Genomic DNA, 25,881 nt, shown 5'->3' on the forward strand with positions numbered 1-25,881 from the left:
GGTACAGGGGTACCTTGGGTTAAGTACTTAATTTGGTCTGTACTTAACCTGAAACTGTTCTTAACCTGAAGCACCACTTTAGCTAATGGGGCCTCGTGCTGCTGCCGTGCCGCCGGAGCACAATTTCTGTTCTCATCCTGAAGCAAAGTTCTTACCCTGAAGCACTATTTCTGGGTTAGCGGAGTCTGTAACCTGAAGCGTATGTAACTTGAAGCGTATGTAACCTGAAGCGTATGTAACCCGAGGTACCACTGTATAACTGAAGCTTGGTGGAGAACTCCCTGATCAAATTAGATCAGCTGGAGGATATAACTAATTCAAAAAGTATTGATGTAGCAGAAAAGAGGGGGAGGGGTTTTTTTAAGTGTACCGCCTGCAGGGAAAGATGAGCAAGGTAGCCTGTAAAGAGGAACTGGTAAAAAAAAAATTCGAGAGAAAGAAATAAAAGCCACATTGTGGCTTTCACAGCCCACTGAACCAAGGAAAGGATGGGGATGGTGAAACAAATTACAAGGAAACGTTTCAAGGAAGCAAGACTTTAATTGACTTCAACTGCTCCGATATCTGCTAGGCTTCAAGCTCTGCTAATCAGGGAATCGCCCAACAAATTCCTGCCAGACCTTGCTGACAAAAACCTCCTCTTCCAGAAGGTGGAGGAATGAATTAGGGGGGGTTGACTGTCCCTTGATCTGAATTAATAGGGAAGAGTTAGTCAACGAGATCCGAGTGGCAGGGAATTTGGGGGGGGGGGAAGTGGCTGCAAGTAATGATGGAACTCGTCGTTTTGTGTAAAGCCCAAAGCTAAGGATCAAATGTGTGCCTTGGATTTCGGGAAAGCTGGTTTTGTTTTTAACAAGTTCAGGAAAATACTACATAGGATTTGAGTGCCAATGTGGTGTAGTGGTCAGAGTGTCGGACTAGGACCTGGGAGACCAGGCTTCAAATCCCCACTTGGCCATGAGGCTCACTGGGAAACCTTGGGCCCACTTCACAGGGTTGTAAGAACAGGGTTGTTCACCACCTTGAGCTCCTTAGAGGTAAAAGGCGGATACAAATGCAATAAATAAATTCCGCAGCTAGATAGGGACAGGAGTCAAAGTTGGGCGGCATCTTCTGGAGGAGGAGTTACTAAAGGCACAATCTCAAACCATTCCAATGAGAGAGAACGGCGAGGCATCTAAGAAAGCCAGGGCGGCCCCCGCAGCTTAATGCGGAGCTGGAAATAGAGAGCACGTGTTTGAGAAGTGTAAGGAGCGACAGGTAACCAAGTAACCAGGTGAAAAGCCTGGCTTGTAGGGCCAGGGTCAGGAAAGCTAAAAGCTCGGAACAAGCCGAGACTGGTAAACAATGGGAAGAGCAATGGAAAAGGGCTGTTTCCATGTGCATTTGGAGCAATGGTTCAATTCCTGCTGCTCAGTATGGATGGTGAAAAGTGAACAGAGCTGCTCAACTGTTTTCCTGTCTTCTCCCTTAAGGGAAACTCTCTGTAATCTTAAATAGAAGATGTAATAATTTATGCCAGAAGGGAAAACAGTGGCAGGTAACCACTTTTCATTGGAAGTCCTGCCTTTTTATAAAATGGTTAATAAAATTTTTACAGAGTTTAGATAAATTAGATAAGATTTTTATAGCACCTTTTTGTTTTGTTAAGTTTGTTTTAAAATTTTGTGCGGCATATGTATTTTACGGTTTTCATGTCCCCGATCTGATGGAGCAGGTTTCAAGTCTCCTTTGAACTAAGGTGTGGGTGGGTGTTAATCCTAAAGTGTTTGGGAGAGTTGTACACCTTGTACATGCAGAGTCCCTCTGTCCCTTTGATATCCGGGCTAATGTTTAAAATTCCTCCAGTATACTAGTCCTTTTGAGGTAGCCTGCTTCGAGAAAGTCCTCTGAGACAAGGTTGGAAGAGCTGGGTATATTTAGCATACAGGAGACTGAGGGACACTACAGCGTTCTTCAAATACAGTGGTACCTCATGTTAAGAACTTAATTTGTTGGAGGTATGTTCTTTACCTGAAACTGTTCTTAACCTGAGATTCCACTTTAGCTAATGGGGCCTCCCACTGCCGCCACACAATTTCTGTTCTCATCCTGAAGCAAAGCTCTTAACCCGAGGTACTATTTCTGGGCTAGCTGAGTGTCACCTGAAGCGTCTGTAACCTGAAGTGTCTGTAACCCGAGGTACCACTGTACTTGAAGTGCTGTTGCATAGATAAGGTCAAAGACTTGTTCTCTAATGGCTTAATGGGCAAAACTGGATCTCAATGCGACTAAGGTACAGAGGTGTTTTGGTGGAAAACAGAGAAAAACACCTTGCTGGAATAGCAATTTGACCACACACCCACACCTCCTTCCTCAGATGCTGGGATCTCGACCTGCACTTTGTCGGGTTTCCTGCTATGCATGTTTTTACTCAGACGTCCACCTCACTCGGGTCAGCGTGCAGAGGATTGGGAGCCTCAAGCAGGTGCAGAAAAGCTTTCTTTAAAAGCGTAAAAAGCAATTATTATTATTTGTTTCGAACATATTCTGAGGATCTCATCAGCGTTGCAATAGGAAAGGATGTTCTGATGCGAATTCCTTCTTGCGTGCATTGTAGCAGAAACGAAGATGTTTAAATCAAATGTGCTTCCTTATCTCGTATACTTTTATTTAAATTTATCGTGGAGGGAGAATAAGAGCAGACAATTAACAGAGCGCTCCACTCCACCCCGTCTCGCCTTCCATAGTACCCTAATGTTGACCTTAGGGGCTGCAGCTCATGGCGTTACAAACCGTAGTGGATAAAAACTAAATGACTCCTGTAAAAAGGGACCCCCCCGAACCTTTTAAACCCCCCCCCTGCGATAAAATTCCTCCCCTGCCTGTTCCATCCCTAAATCAGGTAGCCCAGAGCGCCGCGGTGTGTGAGCGTGCGCGCTCTTGCGCTGCGTATTTATGAATGGAGCGGCGGCGCTGCCTTCTCCTCCATCCAGCCCCCTTTCACTTCGGTTTAATCCCGTCGCCAGGCAGCTCCCGCCTCCCGAGCCTCGGATTGGCTTCGTGCGGGCTCCAGCTCCGCCCTCTCGCGGTGACATCGCCGCTGGCTGGAGGGCGAGCGCGCACAGAGCTGGGGAGGAGAAGGCGGAGAGGGGCGCGACAGCGGACGCCTTTCCCCCATCTCGGCTGGCGGCGGCGGCGGCGGGGCGCGGAGGACCCGAGGGAGCCGCTGCCGCGCACTCAGCTCGCGAAGCGGGACAGCCCCGGCGGAACCGCCACCGCAGATCCCTCCATGTAAGTAAGGAGGGCGTCTCGGGACTGCGCCGCCCGGGGACAGATTGGAGACGGATGAATGGGCGGCTGGCGGCGTTGTCTGTCTCCCTGGCTGCAGCCGTGCGCCTTTCTCTGCCTGCTGCGCCCGCGCGCCTCTACCGCTCCTGAGCATGCATGCTCGCCCGGGTGCGGGTAGGGAGGTCGGCGTGGATCTCGACCTGCGCCCCGCCAGATCTGCGCTGTGTGAGCCTTGGCTGCCTGCATTTGCCCGCGCGATTTACTTCTTCTCCTTTTCCTTCCTCCTATGGTGAGCTGTCGTTGCGCGTGTGCCTTGCCTGCCTCTGACTCCGCAGCACATCATCTCGGCACTTGGCCGTTTCTCTGCACCTGCTTGAGGCTCCCAGTCCTCGGCATGCTGGCCCGAGGGGGAGGAGTGTAAATATGCATAGCAGGATCAGCGTTGTGCAATCCTCCCTCTCCCCCTCTCCAAAAGGGATCTGCATAATCGCCTGTGCGAATGTGTGTCCGGTGCGTGGAGAGGGTGTGTGAATGGCTCGAACCTGTATGAATAGGTGCACAGGTGTGCCCGAGTCGCCGCGGCCATTGTCTGCGCAACGCTCTGCACTTCTGCCTGCGTGTGATTGTATCTGACCCATGCACATACTTGCGCACTGTGCATGCCTTGGAGCAGGATGCCATGTCTGGAACCGCTGTGTAAAAAGTGGCACATGCCTTTCTCTGCCTCTCTGCAGCTGGAGAGGAGAGACACGTTGCCAAATATGCCTGCCTCTGCCCAGGCTCTCCATCTGCACAATCTTTTTCTTAAAAAAAGATAAATGATGCATGTCTGAGTGAAGAAATGGGCATAGATCTTGCTCTTCCCTGTGCATTGATGTGCGCTTATCTCCAAGCAAATGTACATGTGTCGAGCCATGGTGATGCTAAGTGTGTGGTTATCATTGTCACCTGCCTGCATCTGTCTGTGATGTTATGCAATTGTTTTATAGGCATGAACCTGTCTCTATCGGTAGGTCTATTGTAGTTCTTCCATGTGAAGGTACAAGTGCATATGTGAAGCTACCCGTGTGGCTGTCTCTTTGCCTACTTGTTGAACGTATTTGTTTCTGTTGGTGCCTGTTTCCGTGTAGCGGCTGTCCTCATATGGGTGAATTTAGGATCTTTCCAAATGATTCTATAACGCTCTACCTTTGCAAAGCTCTAACCCATGCATATGGACATACATACATTATATATATATATATATATATATATCTATCCATCCTTTTAATACCTGTTGTGGAATGGTGTTGTGGAACAAGTGGGGGGGGGCGACACTTGTTGTAAAAAGGAGAACTGAGAAAGTGGGAATTTTAAAAATTAATATATAAAAATGACACATACTACCAATAATAAGGGAGGGAAGCCCATTTAGCCTCTTTGGGCAAGCCAGCCTTCTCCATCCAAGTATTGCTTCTTTTTTTACTCATTTCCTCAATATTCAAATCACACTACTTTGGGTGTTTGGTGAAAACAGGATTCTTCCACTTTGTAGCATTATTATGGATAATCTGTTGTAATTGCACACTCATCATGGGCACTGATTGGACTGTGCTGATGTCGTGTTTTCTCCTTACATACACACACACACACACACACACACTCCCCCACCGTATACCATTTAAAAACTCCTCTCACCTTCCTTTTCTGGGGGAGAAATAATTGCGTACCTGAGTTTTTTTTAATACCAGCACAGATGATTCATCCAGCGAGATTAAAAAATAATAAGAATCAGGCAGATTTCCAGTTGCTCCATTCCACTCGATGCTTCCATTCATGGGCAGCCTGTTAGCCACTGCAGCAGCCTCCCTTTCTGCTTCCTCCGGATACAGGCAAACAGCAGGATGGCACTTTTGCATTGTACCTCCCTGCAGTCACCCCTATCCACCACACTCCTACCCCTAAAGGGGAACATGCCGTCAGCAATTTCTGCTGCAAACAATTAGCACGAATGCTGCAATTGGTGGGCAAATGGGGCACGTGAGGGGTGTGTGTGTGTGTGTGTGTGTTGGTCTAGAATATTGCATTATCACTGGCTCTGTGTGTATCTGTGTAGATGACCCCTATGCCTGGTTCTGTAGAGGGGTGTGTGCCTATCTGTTTACATCCCTGCGATGATGGCATTTGCCTTGGGTAGCGCTGAGTCTCTTCCTGCCTGCCTCTTCTGCGTACGCAGCGCTCCATTTACCAGATACAAAGGTTTCGATGGAGAGTTTATTGACGTCTCTGGCCTTCCCCTGTGGCTTGGTCTGAAAATACAGGGGGATCTGATGGGAAGCCCAAGACGTTGTTGAATTACAACTCCGTTTTCACCCCATTGTCCATGTCTACTGTGGCTCATGGAAGCGCAACATCACCTGGTGGGCCACAGGTTTCACATCCCTGGGATGGGGATGCAGTAGAGTAGCTACAAGGGAAGCGGAGTCTGTAGTTCCATATTAAAGTCCTTGCGTTCTTCAATCCCCTGCAACTCCAGTTTCTTTCTTTTTTTAAATGTCAGGCAGTAGGGTTCCGCCTGAGACCTTACAGAGCGGCTGCCATTCAGAGAAGCCAGGTCCTTGTCTCTTCACCTTGTAGCAACTTGTAGGGTACGAATTGGCAGGCAGCAGCCGTGTTAGTCTGTTGGAGCAAAGCCAAACTCAGAGTCCTGTGACACCTTCAAGACTGGCACCTTTTCCATCAGATGTCGCTGCCCACCTGCCAGTTCTTCGTATGCAAAGCTGTCTTTAGTTGCCTGCAGTGCTGTTTTGCTAGGAAAAGAGGTGCCGGAACTCACCACAAACTCCTCTCTTGTTCTCTTATAGTGACAACCTCTCACCACCTGAGATGTGCCAGAACTGAGTTCCGGTGAGTTCTGGCTGGGGGGAAAGAAGCCCTGGTTGTCTGGCTTGCCTTGTCTTTCTTACTTTACCTAATGTAAAGCCCGATGAAGCGGACTTTACTCCGTGGTCGTTTATACCATAATAAAGCTTGTTAGTCTTTAAAGTGCTGCAATACTCTTGCTTAAAGGTAGCGGTTGGTCAACTGGCAGCCTGAGATCCCAGTTTGTCCTCTCCGGCCCCCTGCAGCAAGATCTCTGACCCAGTGGTGTCTCTTTGCATTCCCTGGGCATGTGTACTGTTTTCTCCTTAACCTCTTCCTCCCCAGAATGATCAACAGCAAAATTGAAAAGCGCTCCCCCCCCTCTCTCTCTCACACACACACATGCGCCCACACACACAGAGGTTTGATCCAGAGTGTTGCAGGGTTATCCCCTTCTTATGCACCTCAACTGCTCTCTGTTATGTGAAAGCCAAGAAGCGTGCAAAACAGTTGTACGGTGGTACCTTGGGTTAAGTACTTAATTCGTTCCGGAGGTCCATTCTTAACCTGAAGCACCACTTTAGCTAATGGGGCCTCCTGCTGCCGCAGCACCGCTGAAGCACAATTTCTGTTCTTATCCTTATTATTCAGGTTAAGAAGCACTATTTCTGGGTTAGCGGAGTCTGTAACCTGAAGCATGTGTAACCTGAAACGAATGTAACCTGAGGTACCACTCTAATTAACTATCGCGCAGAAGGGGAGAACTCTCTTGCCTTTGCCGGTGCCTTGGCATGGCAGGACCAGGTGATTTAACACATTACATATCCCCCACCCTATGAGAGCATCCTGGATTTGCCTGCATGCTATTCAGGCTGCCTTCAAGTTGCCTCTGTTTTGCAGGAGGGATTCAAGCTCATACCCAAAACTTAGGTTTGTGCAGTTAAAGCGAAGTACAGTGATGCCTCGCAAGACGAAAAGAATCCGTACTGTGATTCTCTTCGTCTAGCGGTTTTTTTGTCTTGCGAAGCAAGCCCATTAGCGGATTAGCGCTATTAGCGGCTTTTAGCAGCTTATCTGCTGATCAGATCAGCTGATAAGCGGCTTAGTGGCTTAGAAAAAGGGGGGGGGAGGAGAAAAAACCAGCAGGAACTCGCAAGACATTGTCGTCTTGTGAAGCAAGCGCATAGTAAATTCATTTTGCGAAGCACCTCCAAAACGGAAAACTCTTTCGTCTAGCGAGTTTTCCATCTTGCGAGGCATTCGTCTTGCGGGGCACCACTGTAAACCACTGTTTTACCCTAGCACAATAAATCCATTTCCTCCAGACTTCTTGCACATGGACACAAGCACACGTTGGGAGAGACTGAGACATTTCCACTGTGCAATGGGAGTGGAACCAGCATGTTGGTCCTTCAGCACTTGCTCAAGTCAACATGGGACTAATAATAATAATATGCTGACCACGGATGTAGGCTTCAACTCCAGGCAGCTTTGTGAAGAGGAATCTGCAATTATACAACACTGACTCATGAACACCAGACCCGGCCCTTCCATGTTAAGCTCTGTAGGTGCTGCGCTTGGCTTGCGTTTCAGAGTTGCATTTTGGCACTTAGCTATCTCGGCTGGATGATTCCGCACTTAGGTTGCCTGGGGCATAGTGCTGCTGTTTCTCCCGGTAGGAGGAAGTGTCATTCGATGGCATCATGTGTCAATTCATCTAAATGCAGGCTGATGTAAAATGGGTTGTTAATGTTGCCGTTTTTAACGATAGCCGTGACGCAGATATTTCTGCCCAGGTGGGAGAAGCCTGGCTATAGGATGAAGAGATGAGGAACGACTCACTAAAATCACCCCTGACCATGCTAGCTAGACCTGGATGGGAGTTGCAGTCCAACAAGAACATGTAGAAAAAAGTTCTGCACCCCTGTTATTAGAGGGCAGAGTGTCCCTCTGGAGTTAGGACAGCATTGGTGTGGGTCTGGATCTGGCCGGGAAGCAGTTAGAATTGCTGGATCAGACCAATGTCCCATGTAGCTCAGCATTCTGTTGTCACAGTAGACAACTAGGTGCCCTTGTGAAGCCCCCAAGCAGGACAGGCGTGCAACCACATTCTCCCCACTTGTGAACCCCATCTTTGTTATTCAGAGGCATATTGCCTCCAACATAGCAGGTGGCGCTGTGGTCTAAACCACAGAGGCTAAGGCTTGCTGATCAGAAGGTCAGTGGTATAGGGTGAGCTCCTGTTGCTCGGTTCCATCTCCTGCCCATCTAGCAGTTTGAAAGCATGTCAAAGTGCAAGTAGATAAATAGGTACCACTCCAGCAGGAAGGTAAACGGTGTTGCTCTGATTTCGCCAGAAGCAGCTTAGTCATGCTGGCCACATGATGTGGAAAAACTGTCTGCGGACAAACGTCGGCTCCCTTGGCCTATAGAGTGAGATGAGCGCGCAACCCCAGAGTCGTCCACGACTGGACCTATCTCTGAGTGGTGTGAGATTCCCGGGGTTCTGGGCATGCTTACTCAGGGTCCATGTTTATTTTTGGGAACAAGGCACAGCGGCGTCTGCGGTGTCTTTATGATATGATGCAACCTGATCCTACAACGCAGGGCCTCCCAACATTGACACTCCTAGAGAGTCTTGCTTCTCCGCTAGTGGTAGCCTTGGATTCAAAAAGACGCGAGCTGTGGTTCTCTGCAGCTTGCTGACTTTTACAGAGTGCAACCTTTCCCCCCTAAGCCACCTCACAGCCAGGTCTGAAACTCTGCTTTTGATCTCTGCTTTGGCTTTCCGAATGGCTCGTTACCTTTCCTTTGTCCTTCTTAATGGCTCGTCTCCCAGGCAATTTCCTGCCACGGGAAGCTGTCCTGACTCATATTGTAATACTTGCTAAATCCAGTGTCTGGCATCCAATTTTAACACTCCAAGCATTGATTAAATTCTAACATTTACTGAATCCAGGAATTTAGGGTATCCAGCACTCAAAAACTCATAACAATATCTTTTGGAAAGTTGTTTGTCTGTGCATTTGCACACCTCTTAAGATATTGTGGCTACATTTGAATGTATTTCTTGTACACATCGGTTTTATGTAGATACCTATTTGAACCTTTGGAGGGCTTATATTAACCTATATGTTTAACTAAGGATGGCTGCACTTACGGTTATTGCATGCTTAATATGAGCTGATTTTTGTTGTTGTTCATATATTATTTATTATTTATTTTTCTTTCTCTCTCTCTCTCATTTATTTTTCTTCTGCTTCTCTCTCTCTCTGCCCCCCCCCAATTTGTTAAATTTTCAAATAACAAAGGGTATATTAATCAAATTTTCCACAGTGGTTCCTGGGATCAAGGAGCAGTTTTTTTGGTCTGGATTTGGATACAGTTGGATACCATTTTGTCCCAAGATGGCAGGCTGAACCTTTCAAAAACTGCACTGCTTTTAACAATCGATTTCAAAACTGCACTGGTTTTGCTGTTTGTTTGTTTGTTTGTTTGTTAGAATTCCTCAGCACTTCCATCAATGAGCCTAGTGGATGCAGCTCCATCAATGAACAGCTGACCTGATTGTGGGTAGCGTGGAAAGGCAGTGACTCCAATTCTTGAAGTTCGCAGGCAGTTATATCAGTTTCACCAACTACCAGGAGCATGTGGGCACATTTAAAACTAGTGCGCCAGCTCCGCCTGTTCCTGGAGATGTCTGCTCTGGCCATGGTGACAGTTACACCCTGTTTGGATTTATGACACAAGAGAGGGCCTTCTCGGCAACTGCTTTCCGATTGTGCAATGCCCTTCTATGGCAGGATAGTCTGGCCCTCTCTCTCTGCTTTCCTTTTGCTGACAGGAAAATACTCTTTTTTCCCCCTTGTTCCGACAGGCCTTTGGGCCACTAATTGTCTGTTGTGGCAGGGTTTCAGTGTTATACTTTTATTTTTCTTAAGTTATAAGTGTTCTCAGTGCTTTTAAATAGAGTTACTTATTCAATTGCTTCTTAGTATTCATATTTCTTGCATATGTTCTTAGTTATATCTGTTTTCATTTACGTCGTGAGCTGCCACAGATCCTCTTGCCTCTTTAACACCTGTGTTGTCCACCCAGAACCAGACAATATATTAAATAAAGACTCATGGTACAGACCCCCTGAAGTGGTACAGTGGAACTTCGGTTGTCGAACGTAATCCGTTCTGGAAGACCGTTTGACAACTGAGGCTCAATGGGTGGTCGGAAAATTCAGTTGAGAAAATTGAGAAACGTTCCTCAGAAGCCGTTCGACTTCCGAGGTGTGTTTGAAAACAGAAGCAATTACAGTGGTACCTTGGGTTACAGATGCTTCAGGTTACAGACTCCACTAACCCAGAAATAGTACCTCAGGTTAAGAACTTTGCTTCAGGATGAGAACAGAAATTGCGACGGCAGCGGGAGGCCCCATTAGCTAAAGTGGTGTCTCAGGTTAAAACAGTTTCAGGCTAAGAACGGATCTCCGGAACAAATTAAATTCTTAACCCGAGGTACCACTGTACTTCCAGGTTTTTGGCGTTCGAAAACTGAAATGTTTGGCTTCTGAGACACTTGAAAACCGAGGTTCCACTGTACCAGTTCAGAATTGCATGTTCTGAATGCTTCCCTGTGCTTTTAACAAACCTTTCTTCCCCCCTTGTGGAAAGACAACATAGCGCAGCCTTCACCAACCTAGTGCCTTCCAGAAAGATGTTTTGGACTACCACTCGCATCAACCCCAACATCATATGGGTGGCCCAAGAACAGGCCTGCTGGTATCTAGCCAAGTGGTCCATCTATTCCAGCTTCTTGTTCTCACAACCTCTGGGAAGCCAATAAGCAAGAGTCCCCTCCCCTCTTACTGTTTTCAGCAACTGATATTCAGAGACTCTGACAATTGGAGAAGGATAAAGTAGCATCATCTTCCCTCTCAATCCCTAACGTGCCAACTTTCCCAGGGAGGGAGAGAAGACCTAAACCGGGAAGAGAACAGGGGGTACAAATGTTCTCTTAAAAAAAATAAGAGGACGAACATCCTAACCCCATTTGACTGGGTGAACGCTACAGAAATAAGATTTGACTTCCTCCCCCCGATGTGCTCCTGTCTGCTACACTGAGCAGAGCTGTTTTCACTTCAGAAAACAGAGCCAAGAGGAACTTCAGGTGGCCTCACATGATTCGGGTGAATGTGGCCTTCCTTTGGAGGAAGGGAACAGCATTACGTAATTCTCTTCTTAAAATGTTTGCGAACGGTAGATCGCATCCAGCGTTAAATCATACTTTGAGTAGGCGCTTGGGAATGAGTGGGTATGACTAATTTAGGTCCATTAATTTCAGTAGCTTTCCTCCGAGTACAACGTAGGCTGCATTATCCACTATATTTTTTAGAGCACATTCAAAGCACATTCTTTCCCCTCGAAGAATTATGGGTACTGTAGTTTGTTAAGGGCAGCTGTGAATTGTAACCCTGTGAGGGGTAAATGACAGTGCCCAGAATTCTCTGAGGTAAAGACTGTACCTTAAATGTGCTTTTAAGGTATTAGTGTGTACACAGCCTCAGTTGGCTGCAACCCAGTAGATTTTATTGTGTTTTGACTGATAACATAGAGCTCCTCCAGGCAACATGTTTGTTGAGCATTAATCCTGATTTGCTTGTGTGAAGCAGACATTAGAAAAATGCCCAGTCTTTATTGATCTGATTTGTTTGCAGGGAGCCATTTTCACCTTGATTTGCTTGTGCAGCTTCTCATTAATGTCTTTCCCATCACTTTCCTAACAGCAAAAATGGCCAATCTTTAACAAGTGAGTTTATTGCGCCAGAGTCATGGAACGTTTTAGTCCGCTTCAAGTGCGCAAACCCAAGTGCCTGCTATGCGATGGAAATCCCTCCTTGAAAAGACTGACGTTCTGGAGGCAGCCCTTGTCTTCAGCATCAGGCATAAGGAGCAGAAGTGAACCAGAGGCCTTGTCCACACTTCCTCCTCCGCTCCCGCCACTTTCCCTCGGAGAAAGCTGCTCTTTAGCTCTCAGTCAGAGCAAATGGCCATTTGGGTTTTCTCCGGATTGACGTTTGCTCCGATTTAGCACTAAATGATGGGTTTTCTGTGGGAAAGGTGCGGGCGGAAGCGGAAAACCACTCAGGGCACAGGGCAAGTGGGAATGTGGATGAGCCCAGAGTAAGTCTTTCAAGTGAAATGGACACGCTCCGGCTTAGCCTTTCCGGAAACCTCCAAATGCTGCTCGCTTTAAAGTTGAACACGGTAGCTCACATCGCAGCACGAAGGCTAGGCCCTAAGTCAGCCATTGCCAACTTAGATGCTGGCTGAGGAGAAGTTGCACTCCAAATCATATCTAGAGGGCATGAGGTTGGAGAAGGCTGCTTTGAGGGCGTGTGTGTTTGTGTGTTGCGCATGAGTGTGCAAAAGTAGGGGCAAGCCTGGCCCCTTGGGAGATGGAGGTTGAGGCAGAGGAAGGAGCTGTGTTTTCGGTGTTGCAGGAGCTACAGCTGTTGTCATGGCGACAGCTGCAATGTTACCAAACAGGCTTAAAAGCCTGAGCAATATGCTGAAGGGCACAAAAGTGAAGAGGAATTGGGAAGAGGGAGGGCGAGATGAGGGGAAGCGAAAGAAGCCCTTGTGTCTGGCCACTGTACCCCACCCCACTGCCCCCTCCTTGAAAGACTTTGCCAGGGGGAGCCAATATGGTGCCTCTCTCAAGATGTTGCTGGATTATCAACTCCCATCAGCCCTAGAGCCAGCAAGGCCCAGGGTCAGTGATGATGAGAACTGGAGTCCAGAGACATCCAGAGGGAGGGCACTACGTTGCAGACCCTTGGGCTAAGCCTTGGGGGGGGGGACACACTCTATAATCTGAATTCTGAGGTCCCTCTGTAAACCAGCTCATTTTAAAATGAGCTGCTTCACCAAAGATGATATAGCAGCCTTCCTGGACATTGGTGACCTCCAGATGTTTTAGACTGCATCAGCAATGGTTCCTAGGGCTGACGGAAAACGGTAGGCCGAAACATCTGGCTGGGGAAGTGTTAAGTCGTGGGTTGACATCGCAGCCGGCACAGCGATTTCTTCAAGTAGCTCTTTATTGTGGTAAGTTGGAATAAAACTGACTGAGAACAGCTCAGCCGGCCTGTATTTATAGGCAGCCGGCTGTCAACATTGTAACCACCACAGCCCAGAGTTCCCGCCTAAAATAACTGCCGCGGACCTGAGTGAAAACTATCTACAGACCTGAGTGAAAACTATATACAGTATCCCCCTGTTGGCCCAGGGTGAAACTACACTACATAACACCCCTCCCCACCGAGATAAGGCGTTAGTTACAATCGTAATGGTTTCCTTATATACAGCACTACGCGTAATGGTTCAAATAAGCACAAAAGCATATCGGTTACATTTTCCATACTTAGACCAACAGTGATACCTGTCCAACAACATAGTCCTTTAAATACATTGGGCGCTTGGAAACTCTGCCAGACCGCCGGGGACTGGTAGCCAAGTCTGGAGGGCCACACAGTTCTCGCTGAGGCTGTGGTGCGACCCTAGGTGGCGTTGGAACCAACTCCCCTGGATCCGCTGCTGTGGGTGGAGCCTCCGCAAGTGGAGTGGTCTGAGTCTGTTCTGAAACGGCTTGGTTCGGCTCCACGCTGGCAGTTTGCGAGGGAGGTGTAGGTGGGGCCTCTCCATCTGTACGTGTCTCTTCTGGAGCCGCAAGCGCAGTTGGGGGCACCTCGGTAGTGTCCAAGTCCGCAACCCTGCGCCTAAGCTGGTCTATGTGCCGTCGCCACAAGCGTCCGTCTTCGAGTGCCACCTGGTACGAGCGAGGTCCAGTGACTCCCACTACTGTGGCTGGCACCCAAGGGATGTCCCCCACATAGTTCCGGGCAAAGACCTGGTTTCCTGGGACAAATGACCGTGGTGCGTTGGCACAGCCTGGGGGTTCAGCCACGGCAAAGTCTGGGTGTAGCCGGTCGAGCGGTGACCTGAGGCGGCGGCCCATAAGCAGTTCAGCAGGACTCCTCCCTGTGGCCGCATGAGGGGTGATGTGTTGCACGAACAAGTATTCGGCGACCCGCTCATGCCAGTCTCCCCGGTCCAGGCGCGCCAGTGCCTCTTTTGTCGAGCGCACCATTCTTTCCGCTTGCCCGTTGCTGGATGGATGAAAGGGTGCCGTTAGGGCATGGCGGATGCCCAGTCCCAAAAGATACCGCTCAAACGTGCCTGACGTGAACTGCGGTCCGTTGTCAGAGACAAGGACATCAGGACACCCATGCGTTGCAAACAGGCCTCGCAGCACCCGGATGACAGCTTCGGTAGTGGTGGAGGGCATCAGGGCGACCTCCAGCCATTTGGAATAGGCGTCCACCACTACCATAAAGGTCCGGCCGTGAAAGGGGCCAGCCAGATCGATGTGCACCCTCGACCAGGGTGTCTTTGGCGTCTCCCAGGTGTGTCCCTTAGCTGCCGGTGGTGCAGGCCTCGACTCCTGGCACGCTTGACAGGCGGACACCCAGGCAGTGATGGCATCGTCCATATTAGGCCACCAGACGTAACACCGAGCCAACGCCTTCATTTTGACAATTCCCGGGTGGCCAACGTGCAGAGACTCCAGGACGCGCTGACGGAGTCCCTGGGGAATCACGACGCGGTCTCCCCACAGCAGGCAGCCGCGATGAGCTGAGAGTTCATGTTGTCTGGTTGCGAAGGGCTGGAACTCCGATGCAAAAGGCCCTTGTGGCCACCCCCTCCACACCCAGTTGAGCACCCGGCTGATGGTGCGATCCTGGGCAGATGCGGAGGCCACAGTGGCAGCCGATACAGGCGCTGCCGGAAGATCCTCAATCAGAAGGAGCGATGAAGCTGGAGCCGGGTCTTCCACAAATGCTGGAAGAGGGCAACGGCTGAGGGCGTCGGCATGGCCCATCGATTTCCCCGGGCGATGGATGAGCCGGTAGTGGTAGGCAGCCAGGAAAACAGTCCATCGCAGCATGCGTGGTGAGAGGACCGGTGGAGTTGGACGATCACCGGCGAGGAGGCCCAGGAGTGGCTTGTGGTCAGTGATGAGGTCAAAAGTCCTGCCATAGAGGTATTCATGGAACCTCTTCACTCCAGTCACAAGTGCCAATGCCTCCTTGTCGAGCTGGCTGTAATTCCGTTCCGTCGGAGATAGTGTCCTGGAAAAGTAGGCGAGCGGTGCTTCTCTTCCATCTGGAAAACGGTGACTAAGGACAGCACCGATGCCAAAAGGTGAGGCGTCGCAGGCAAGGACCAGCGGCCTGGATTCACTGTACTGTACCAGCACACTGTCTGAAGAAAGGAGAGCCTTGACCGCGTTGAAGGCCGCCGTCTCCCGATGACCCCAGGCCCAAGGCGTCTTAGTGCTAAGGAGTCGGTGAAGAGGCTCAGCCACTGTGGCTTTGTGGGGCAGGAACATGTTATAAAAGTTCAGCAGCCCCAGGAATGCCTGCAACTCCGTTTTGTTCTTTGGGGTGGGGGCCTGCTGGATAGCGCGGATCTTGGATGTGGTTGGATGAAGACCGGAGGCATCGATAAGATAGCCCAGGAACTCTACCTGTGGAACGGCGATCTGGCACTTCTCCCTCTTTACCTTGAGCCCGGCCTCCTGGAACCTGGTCAGCACGGCACGGAGGCGCTCGAACAGCTGCTGGTGTGAGTCTGCAGACACCAAGACATCATCAAAATATGGTACCACGCCCGGAAGCCCTTGCAGGAGACGCTCCATAAGGCTTTGGAAGATGCCAGGAGCCACACTCACCCCGAACTGCAACCGGCGGCAACGGAATGCCCCCCGGTGGGTGACGATCGTCTGGGCTTCAGCAGTGGCATCATCAACTGGCAGTTGTTGATAGGCTTGGGCAAGGTCCAGCTTAGCGAAGACCTTACCCTCACCCAGGGAATGCAGCAGGTGTTGGACAACAGGAACCGGATAAGCATGCTGCTGAAGTGCCTTGTTGATCGTGCACTTGTAGTCAGCGCAGATTCTCACCGACCCATCTGGCTTGACAGGCGTGACGATGGGGGTTTCCCACTTTGCGTGGTCAACCGGCTCCAAAACTCCTTGGGCAATCAGTTTGTCCAGTTGTTCGTCCACCTTAGCCTTGAGAGCAAAGGGAACCCGGCGTGGCTTTAGCTTGATGGGGGCGACTTGTGGATCAAGGCTAAAGGAGATGGGCGTACCTGTATATTGGCCCAAGGTGCCGTCAAAAACCTCGGCAAAGTCTTTGACCAGACCCTCAGTCTCTGCGTTAGAGATGCAGTTGATGCCGGTGACTTCCAGGCCGAGGGCATCAAACCAGTCTAGCCCTAGGAGGCTTGGCCGCTGACCTTCGACCACCACCAACCGGAGCAGGCCCGAAAAATCCTTGAAGGCGATCCGGAACCGGCCAACGCCTACCACGGGAATGTCGTTTCCCTGGTAGTCTCTCAGGTGTACGCGGTGAGAGTCGAGTTGCCTTTTGGACACTCTGGGTACCAGTCTTTTGATGGTGCTCCATGACACGATGGACAGGGCAGACCCGGTGTCGATCTCCATGTCACATGGAGCTCCTTCAATGAGCACCGTGACGTTCAGCTTGCGTCGCGTAGTCGAGTCGGTTTGGCCAATCGTGGTTCCAGACGGGCAGCGGCAGTTGGTGAGAGCGAAACAACTTCCCTTGGCAGACTGGAGTGAAGACTTGGACTTGCGAGTCGATGAAGGGGGGGTGTCAGACGGAGCCGATCGGCAGACCTTAGCGATGTGGCCCCTTCTGGAACACTTCCTACAGATGGCGTCTCTGAATCGACACTTGGCACGGGAATGGTTGCCTCCGCAGCCAGCACATTCCGGTTGGCCCTTGGACTTCTGTTGGAACTTCCTGCGCTCCCGCTTTGTCTGGTGCACGTCATCGTCTTCACTGGAGGATGCCTCCTCACTGCTGGCCTCTTCATGATGCACCGGAACTGGCTCCCTAGCAAGACGCGGGCTGCTGGACTTGCGGATCTCCTGGGCGGAGCGTTCAGCAGCTTCTGAGGCCACAGCCTCCTCAATGGCTTTCTGTAGCGTGAGGTCTGGCTTGGCTAGGAGGCGCCGTTGCAGATGGATGTCCCGGACCCCGCAGACGATTCGATCCATCAGGGCATCGTCTAAGTCTCGGAACTCACAGTGCATTGCAGCCTGTCGCAGGGCGGTGGTGTAGTTGTTGATTGACTCCCCCTCTGCCTGGTTCCGGTGGTAGAACGCATGGCGGGCAGCAATCTTGGACGGCTTTGGTGCGTAGTGGTTGCGGAGCTTCTCTTGGATCGTGTCCCATGGTGTTGCCTGGACTGCTTCAGGCGCAACCAACGCTCGGGCCGTCTCAAACACCTCAGGCCCACAGAGGCTGAGGAATAGGCCCCGCTTCCGATCCTTTGATACTGCTGTCAGCTCGTTGGCTTGGAGGTAGCAGTCGAACCGAGCGAGGTAGGAGTCCCATGATTCAGAGGCTGGCGCAAACGGCGGTAGAGGCACAAGTGAAGCCATGATTCCGATGCCGGCGTGAAGGGCGATGGACGGAACACAGTGCTCTAGCCAGAACAGTCAGCTCTGAATTGGTTCTGCCCAGTGATTTCGCTCAGTGATTTCGCTCTGTGATTCAGCTCAGTGATTCAGCTCAGTTCAGAGGCTGGCCGCATCTGGCTGTGCTCTGATGTCCATCAATCCCATCCTCGTCGCCAGTGTTAAGTCGTGGGTTGACATCGCAGCCGGCACAGCGATTTCTTCAAGTAGCTCTTTATTGTGGTAAGCTGGAATAAAACTGACTGAGAACAGCTCAGCCGGCCTGTATTTATAGGCAGCCGGCTGTCAACATTGTAACCACCACAGCCCAGAGTTCCCGCCTAAAATAACTGCCGCGGACCTGAGTGAAAACTATCTACAGACCTGAGTGAAAACTATATACAGTATCCCCCTGTTGGCCCAGGGTGAAACTACACTACATAACAGGAAGGCTGTGGCACATCTTGGGTTCCGGATCCCAGCTTTGTTGATGCTGAGCAGCTGAACAGTGTGAGAGCCTTCTGCCGGCAGGAGGCAGGTGAACTCTCTTCCTTCATATGCATGGGATGAGCAGAACCAAACTGAATATGTAACACTCCTGCAACACTCAGGTTGGCCCCTGTTTGCTCTCCTTCTAGGCAGTGCTAAGCTCCAGGAAGATTCAATAAACACACGAGACGTAACCGGCTGTGTTCTTAGATAAATAAGGTATACTATTCATGTATCAAATCATAAATTTCAATGGAAGTAACTCATAAAGTTCAACAAACGAACAAAGCAGAAGACCCAGTGTATCAGATCATTCTCTAGTCAGTTCATGCATAAGGTCTATCCGTGTAATACAGTGGTAACTCAGGTTGCATATGCTTCAGGTTACAGACTCCGCTAACCCAGAAATAGTACCTTGGGTTAAGAACTTTGCTTCAGGATGAGAACAGAAATCGTGCTCCAGCGGCGCAGCAGCAGCAGGAGGCCCCATTAGCTAAAGTGGTGCTTCAGGTTAAGAACAGTTTCAGGCTAAGAATGGACCTCTGGAATGAATTAAGTACTTAACCTGAGGTACCACTGTAGTGTCTATTCCACCTGTCTGTTCATAAGGTCCAAGCAATCCTCATGAAAGGTTGTAGCAGTTCCACGGAATCCTTTCACAGAGCCTAAGGATTTCTGGAATATTGGCCTTGTTTTGCCGTCCTGGGCTTCATCAGTTGTTAAAGCTCATATGTGATACAGTGGTGCCCCACAAGACGAATGCCTCGCAAGACGGAAAACCCGCTAGACGAAAGGGTTTTCTGTTTTGGAGGTGCTTCGCAAAACGAATCTTCTATGGGCTTGCTTCGCAAGACGACAATGTCTTGCGAGTTCCTGCTGGTTTTTTCCCCTCCCCCCCTTTTTCTAAGCCGCTAAGCCGCTTATCAGCTGATCCGATAAGCCGCTAAAAGCCGCTAATAGTGCTAATCCGCTAATCCGTCAATGGGCTTGCTTTGCAAGACGGAAAAAATCGCTAGACGAAGAGAATCACAGAACGGATTCTTTTCGTCTTGCGAGGCACCACTGTATTACAGGACAGTGGATCTTATGGCATAGTAGTAGCTGCTGCTACTACTTTGCGGTCCTTTCTAATGCCGATATCCCTGTTCTTCCTCTCTAGGCCCTGAGTTTGCTCCACCTGCCTGCCCCTCTGCTCTGGGACAGCTGGGCGTAGGGCAGCCCAGAGGTTCAGCCCGATAAGAGCCATGCCCTTGGAAGAGGAGGAGCCCAGTTGGAAGAAACGAGCGGAAGATATCCGGGAGATCTATGAATTCCGGGAGGTGCTGGGCACGTGAGTCGTTGTTCGTTTGTTTATTGCATTTACATCCCACCTTTTTCTCCAAGGTGCCCGTGGTCGCCCCCCCCCCATTTAATCCCCACGACAACCCTGTGAGGTAGGTTAGGTTGATAGGCAGTGGCTGTCCCAAGGTCACCATCTTCAGCGATGAGTGGGGGTTTGATCCTTGGTCTCCCAGGTCCTAGCCTGGCACCCTAACCACTACACCACACAGCCATGTGGTTATTAGGGATACCTGGGTGAGGGCTACTCCTCTAAGGCAGGGGATTTACAGTACTGTATTTTCATGAAAACCTCAAGGCCCACCAACTCGAGCCAGGTTCAAAATAGCAGCTTGTTTTCTTCATTTTAGCTTTCTTCATTTTCGGGAAGAGGGTGCCTTTGTTGTTCTTTCTGTTATTAAACAATTGGAAGGACCCTTGTGCGCCTTCTGCAAATCTCCTAGCAGTAGATGCTGCCAGCTGATGTTCTAAGAGCTTGTTTTCTATCATCAAGATTCCAAGGCTGTTAGCCCTAAGCTAATTGACCTTGTCTACATGAAACAGGAATTAAAAAATGCTTCAGAGTCACACTGGTTGCCATGGTTTACTGTGGTGGGAGTGAGTCTACCCTCCCCTGGGGCCTCATGCTTCTCCTCTGGCACAGCTGCAAGAAGGGGCTTGGAATATTTTGCGTCTGCTTTTTAATTTTATTAACCACATCTTGTGCCTAACCTTAGCTATGGTTTGTTTGAAAGCAGCCAACTTCAAGCAATAGCTTACGAAGCTGTCTCGTTTCACCAAGCCATCGTTAAGATTAGCCACAGTTTAGGGTTCGAGCATAACAGTGACTGCGGTTAATTGGAATTAGAGGCCTCCATTCGTCTTCTCTTGGCTATGCTGGATGAGGAAGAGAGCACATGAAGAGAACAGGGAGTGTTAGGCTCGTTCTTGTCGAGATAAACCATGGCTTATAATGATATCTAAACACAGCCACTTCCTTATATTTTGTGCTACACCCATCAGAGATAATAACCCTAGTATTGTTTATCTGATCAGTTTTTGAAAAATGTGTTAGGAGTCCATGAGGCTGCTGCTGCTTATTGATTTCTGCCTTGTGTTCCACTTGAGCAGGGGAAGCTGGCTGATAGCTCATTTCCTGTTTGGAGACTTCCTGCCAAGAGAACAGGGTGCCACACCAGCAGGACTCCCCTTAGGTTCTTAACTTCTCATGCCCCAGTAGGAGACTGTCTAAAATGTAGGAGCCATTTGTAGGGTGAGATGCAGGGTCCAGGCTCCATTAGTGGCAAGCATCTTCTCCCCTGCCCCATCCTAAACTGCTGGGCACACTCCACCTTGAATTTGTACCAAGGCTGGGCCAACAGGTGGCGAATGGAAACCTGTGGCCTCAAATATTAGCACAGGGCTCCGTCAATATTGACAGGAGACCTGGGCTGCTGCTGAAGTATGTGGCCAGTCAATAGTACCCTATTTTTTATTTTTTGAAAGGAGGGGTTTTTACCTCAGGTAGCACATGCTCACAGGTACTACCTTAAGGTTTTCAAGGCTCAGGTCTGGCAAGCGGCGAGGGCTCTCTGTTATCTATGTAGCTATTTTCAGCCTCTCCTTTCTCCAGTACCATTGGATGCAAAGCAACTCAGCTATCTGTGTGGGTCTTCATGACCAGAGCACGCCAGGCACTTCTGTCTTCCACTGCCTCCCGCAGTTTGGTCAGACTCATGTTTGTAGCTTCAAGAACACTGTCCAACCATCTTGTACTCTGTCGTCCCCTTCTCCTTGTGCCCTCCATCTTTCCCAGCATCAGGGTCTTTTCCAGGGAGTCTTCTCTTCTCATGAGGTGGCCAAAGTATTGGAGCCTCAGCTTCAGGATCTGTCCTTCCAGTGAGCACTCAGGGCTGATTTCCTTCAGAATGGAGAGATTTGATCTTCTTGCAGTCCATGGGACTCTCAGGAGTCTCCTCCAGCACCATAATTCAAAAGCATAAATTCTTTGGCGATCAGCCTTCTTTATGGTCCAGCTCTCACTTCCATACATCACTATCCAATCTTATGGGTCAGGGGAAACCCTGGGCAAGAAGGTAAGCCCTTTTATAATATGTTCAAGTCAACTGGTGGTGGTGGTGGTTCATGTAGGGCAGAGGAAATAACTTCAAGATCTACAAACCAGGGGCGGATGCAAGATGATGGCACAGGGCATTTTTGAATCAAGAGTTAAGGTGCCACAGAGCACACGCTTGGTTCAGGAATTTGCTGTCAGGACCAGAACTGAGATCACTGCGTCAGTGGCGTAGCGTGGGGGGTGCAGGGGGGGTTGGCCGCACCGGGCGCAACATCTGGGGGGAGGCGCGCTCGCACTCGCAGCTCTCTGCCCCTACCTCGAGTGCTAAAATCCACGGGTTAGGGGGCGCAAATTACTTGCCTTGCCCCGGGTGCTGACAACCCACGCTACGCCACTGCACTGCGTAGCTCAGTTGGTTAGAGTGTGGTGTTGATAACACCAAGGTCACAGGTTTGGTCCCCGTATGGGACAGCTACGTATTCCGGCACTGCAGGCAGTTGGACTAAGTGAGACTCAAGGTCCCTTCCAGCTCTACAATTCTATGATTCAATAATAATAATAATAATAATAATAAGAAGAAGAAGAAGAAGAAGAAGAAGAAGAAGAAGAAGAAGAATTTATTATTTGTACCCTGCCCATCTGGCTGGGCTTCCCCAGCCACTCTGGGTGGCTTCCAACAAAGTTTAAAAATACATTAAAATGTCAAAATAAAAAATTCCTTCCAGTAGCACCTTAAAGACCAACTAAGTTAGTTCTTGGTATGAGCTTTCGTGTGCATGCACACTTCTTCAGATACAGTGTGTATCTGAAGAAGTGTGCATGCACACGAAAGCTCATACCAAGAACTAACTTAGTTGGTCTTTAAGGTGCTACTGGAAGGAATTTTTTATTTTGACTATGGCAGACCAACACGGCTACCTATCTACTATTAAAATGTCACACATTAAAAACTTCCCTGAACAGGGCTGCCTTCAGATGTCTTCTAAATGTCAGGTAGTTGTTTATCTCTTTGACATCTGATGGGAGGGCGTTCCACAGGGCAGGCGCCACTACCAAGAAGGCCCTCTGCCTGGTTCCCTGTAGCTTTGCTTCTCGCAATGAGGGAATTGCCAGAAGGCATTTGGCGCTGGACCTCAGTGTTCGGGCTGAACAATGGAAGTGGAGACACTCCTTTTAGGTATACTGGGCTGAGGCCATTTAGGGCTTTAAAAGGTCAACACCAACACTTTGAATTGTGCTCGGAAACGTACTGGGAGCCAATGTAGGTCTTTCAAGACTGGTGTTATGTGGTCTCAGCGGCTGCCCCCAGTCACCAGTCTAGCTGCCGCATTCTGGGTTAGTTGCAGTTTCTGGGTCACCTTCAAAGGTAGCCCCACATAGAGCACATTGCAGTAGTCACTCTGGTGAGACATTCTACGGGCAGATCTCAGCCCTTTCTCCTTCTCTCTCTCTACAACTTCCCCCCTTCATAAAGGGCAATGAACCTTAGCCCTGTGGTCAAGGACTGTGTTTGACACCTCAGGTGGAGCAGCCTGACAGCAAAGGAGCTCAGACTGGCTGGCTTGCAAAGTAAAAGGAGGCCAGCCCCCGAGACTGGCTAAGACACTTAAGCAGGATTAATGTGTTAATTACAGAAAGGATTAGAAGGTGAGAGCTCTCACAGAGGTCACCACCGTCCAATCTCTGGAGGAAAACTTCTCTGGTTCCTCACAATCACTGTGGGGTTCTTCTCCTGCAGGCCTCCGTGTGACAAGTCATACCACCCTCCCTAAGTTACCTGTTTAGATTACTGCTGCCGCGGACGGGCACCGTGTTTTATCTTGCGTCCATTTTGGTGCCAAATGACACATTCAGGTGTCTTCAAGAGGAGGCTCAGTCTGGTCACTTGTGTTTTGAAGGAAAAGTAGCCATGCAGGGACCCGAAGCACAATGTGCTCTCTGTCCAGATGGGGTTCCCACTCCAGTCCCCCATCAAACCTCTCCTTAAGAGGCCATCTTAAGCATCCTTTTAAAAAAGTGTGGTTTGGCCCTTATGTGGAATTGGCACGGACTGCCCTTTCTGCTCTGGCAGCTCAGTCAATAGAGCACGAGACTCTTAATCTCAGGGTCGTGGGTTCTTGGGCAAAATATTCCTGCATTGCAGGGGGTAATAATAATAATAATAATAATAATAATAATAATAATAATAATAATAATTAATTAATTAATTAATAATTTATTATTTGTACCCTGCCCATCTGGCTGGGTTTCCCCAGCCACTCTGGGCGGCTTCCAACAAAGATTAAAAAAAAACATTAAAATGTCACACATTAAAAACCTCCCTGAACAGGGCTGCCTTCAGATGTCTTTTAAAGATAAGATAGCTGCTTATTTCATTCACATCTGAAGGGAGGGCGTTCCACAGGGCGGGCGCCACTACCAAGAAGGCCCTCTGCCTGGTTGTCTGTAGCTTTGCTTCTCGCAGTGAGGGAACCGCCAGAAGGCCCTTGACAGTGGATCTCAGTGTCCGGGCTGAATGATGGGGGTGGAGACGCTCCTTCAGATATACTGGAGCAAGGCCGTTTAGGTTAGACTAGATGACTCTCGTGATCCCTTCCAACTGTACAATTCTGTGATTCTGCCTCGTGCATTTCAAGGCCGTTTGACTCTAATATATCACCTACCACCCCCTCTGTAAAGTAAAAGTAAAGGGACCCCTGACCATTAGGTCCAGTCGTGGCCGACTCTGGGGTTGTGGCGCTCATCTCGCTTTATTGACTGAGGGAGCCGGTGTGCAGCTTCCGGGTCATGTGGCCAGCATGACTAAGCCGCTTCTGGTGAACCAGAGCAACGCACCGAAACACTGCTAGGTTGGCAGGAGCAGGGACCGAGCAAAGGGAGTTCACCCCGTCGCGGGGATTTGAACCGCCGACCTTCTGATCGGCAAGTCCTAGGCTCTGTGGTTTATAACCCACAGTGGCACCCGTGTCCTTTTATGTACTTATCCCTAAATCTGATTAGTCAGCTCCTGAATATATTTTAGCAACCCTTTTTTGGGTGTGTGTGCAGGGGGTACTCTCAGCCAGGATGATTAAAAAAGTGGTAAAATGCATGCTTAGGAAGGAACGATGATGCCGAATAATGGCAAGCAAAACAGTGGCGTCAGATTTTTGTTATGTTTGCTAAATTGGGGGGGAGGGGGAAGGGTGTTGACTTATGCTAGTAGAGTCAGGAGGAAGTGGGAGTAGTCAGATTGGACAGCAAGTTTCGCAAGCCATCATATGACTTTGTTTTTCACGAGAACATAGGAAGGTTCTGGTCTAGCATCTCGTTTCCCACAGTGGCCGGTCAGAGGCGCCTGGGAACCTCACAAGCATGGTGGGGAGGCAATAGCCTGCTCTTGAAGATGTTCCTCTAGCAACTCAGGGAAGGGCCATAGTTCAGGGGGTGGGGCATTTGCTTGTATGCAGAAGGTCCCAATTTTTATATATATATTTTTAACATATCATTTCCAACAGTCATATAACATAACTTCTTATCTTATACAATGTTTTAGACTTCCGTCAACAACTCTGATGATTTTTCATTCTTTATAACTTATTCTGCATTTCTTAATTTCTCTATTACTCTTAATTATCATTAACTAATCATTCTCCTCATAGTCTTTCATGCAAGATTTCAAATAGTCCTCCTGCAATCCTGCTAGCGTAATCTGTTCATTACTATTACTTTTCAAATAGTTTGTATATTTACTCCAGTCTTCTAAGAATCTCTGGTCCCGCAGGTTTTGAATCCTTCCTGTTAATTTATCTTATTCTGCACAGTCCACAGAAGGTCCCAAATTCAACCCCTGGCCAATCCAGGTAGGGCTGGGAGAAACTTTTGTTTGAAGCGCTGGGGAGCTGCTGCCAGTTTTTGTGTTGAGTTGGATGGGCAAATATGTACGTAACTCGTATCCAGGTCCTCCTCTGATTGTGTGGAGGTAGTAGGTACCTATCATGTGTACCCACCGATAGCCTTATCCTCCTACGAATTTTCCTGGACCATAAAAAGCAGCTGGCAGGTGGAGATTCTCTGGCGGGGCAACAGGGCTCGCTGGCATATGCCAAGTGGCATATGGTGCCATGGAGGGGACGGGGGCTGCAGGTTGTGAACTGTGTCTGTCCTCGCAGCAGCTGATTCCTCAGAACCTGCCTCTCCCCATCTCTCCTTGGCTCGGCCCCGAGTGCCGCTTTGTACCGATAACAAACCCTTTCCTTCCTGGCCAGAGACGGAGCCTATTTGGCTCTGAAACCGTGCCATTTGCCTGTTCTCTTTTATCCCCTGCCCTAGATGGGGCCGAAAAGCCAAAGGGCTCTAATCGC

General features: G+C 49.4%; 1 protein-coding gene across 3 annotated transcripts in view; it reads left to right on the top strand.

Moving 5' to 3' along the window:
- The first annotated feature begins 3,064 nt into the window (after nucleotides 1-3,064).
- CAMK1 (calcium/calmodulin dependent protein kinase I) overlaps nucleotides 3,065-25,881 on the top strand; it is a 49,683-nt gene continuing 26,866 nt past the window's right edge. The window contains exons 1-3 of one of the 3 annotated variants that reach the window (XM_083493153.1): nucleotides 3,065-3,273; nucleotides 6,114-6,156; nucleotides 19,304-19,474. In XM_083493153.1, coding sequence (XP_083349279.1) covers nucleotides 19,389-19,474 — 86 coding nt within the window. In that variant the 5' untranslated portion in view covers nucleotides 3,065-3,273; nucleotides 6,114-6,156; nucleotides 19,304-19,388. Of the gene's footprint in view, nucleotides 3,274-6,113; nucleotides 6,157-10,684; nucleotides 11,291-18,293; nucleotides 18,364-19,303; nucleotides 19,475-25,881 lie in introns of those variants that run through there. The other 2 variants (XM_083493154.1, XM_083493152.1) reach the window with 2 other exon arrangements.

This window comes from Podarcis liolepis, assembly GCF_965112155.1.
Source record: "Podarcis liolepis genome assembly, chromosome: 2".
In the NCBI taxonomy this organism is placed as follows: domain Eukaryota; kingdom Metazoa; phylum Chordata; class Lepidosauria; order Squamata; family Lacertidae; genus Podarcis; species Podarcis liolepis.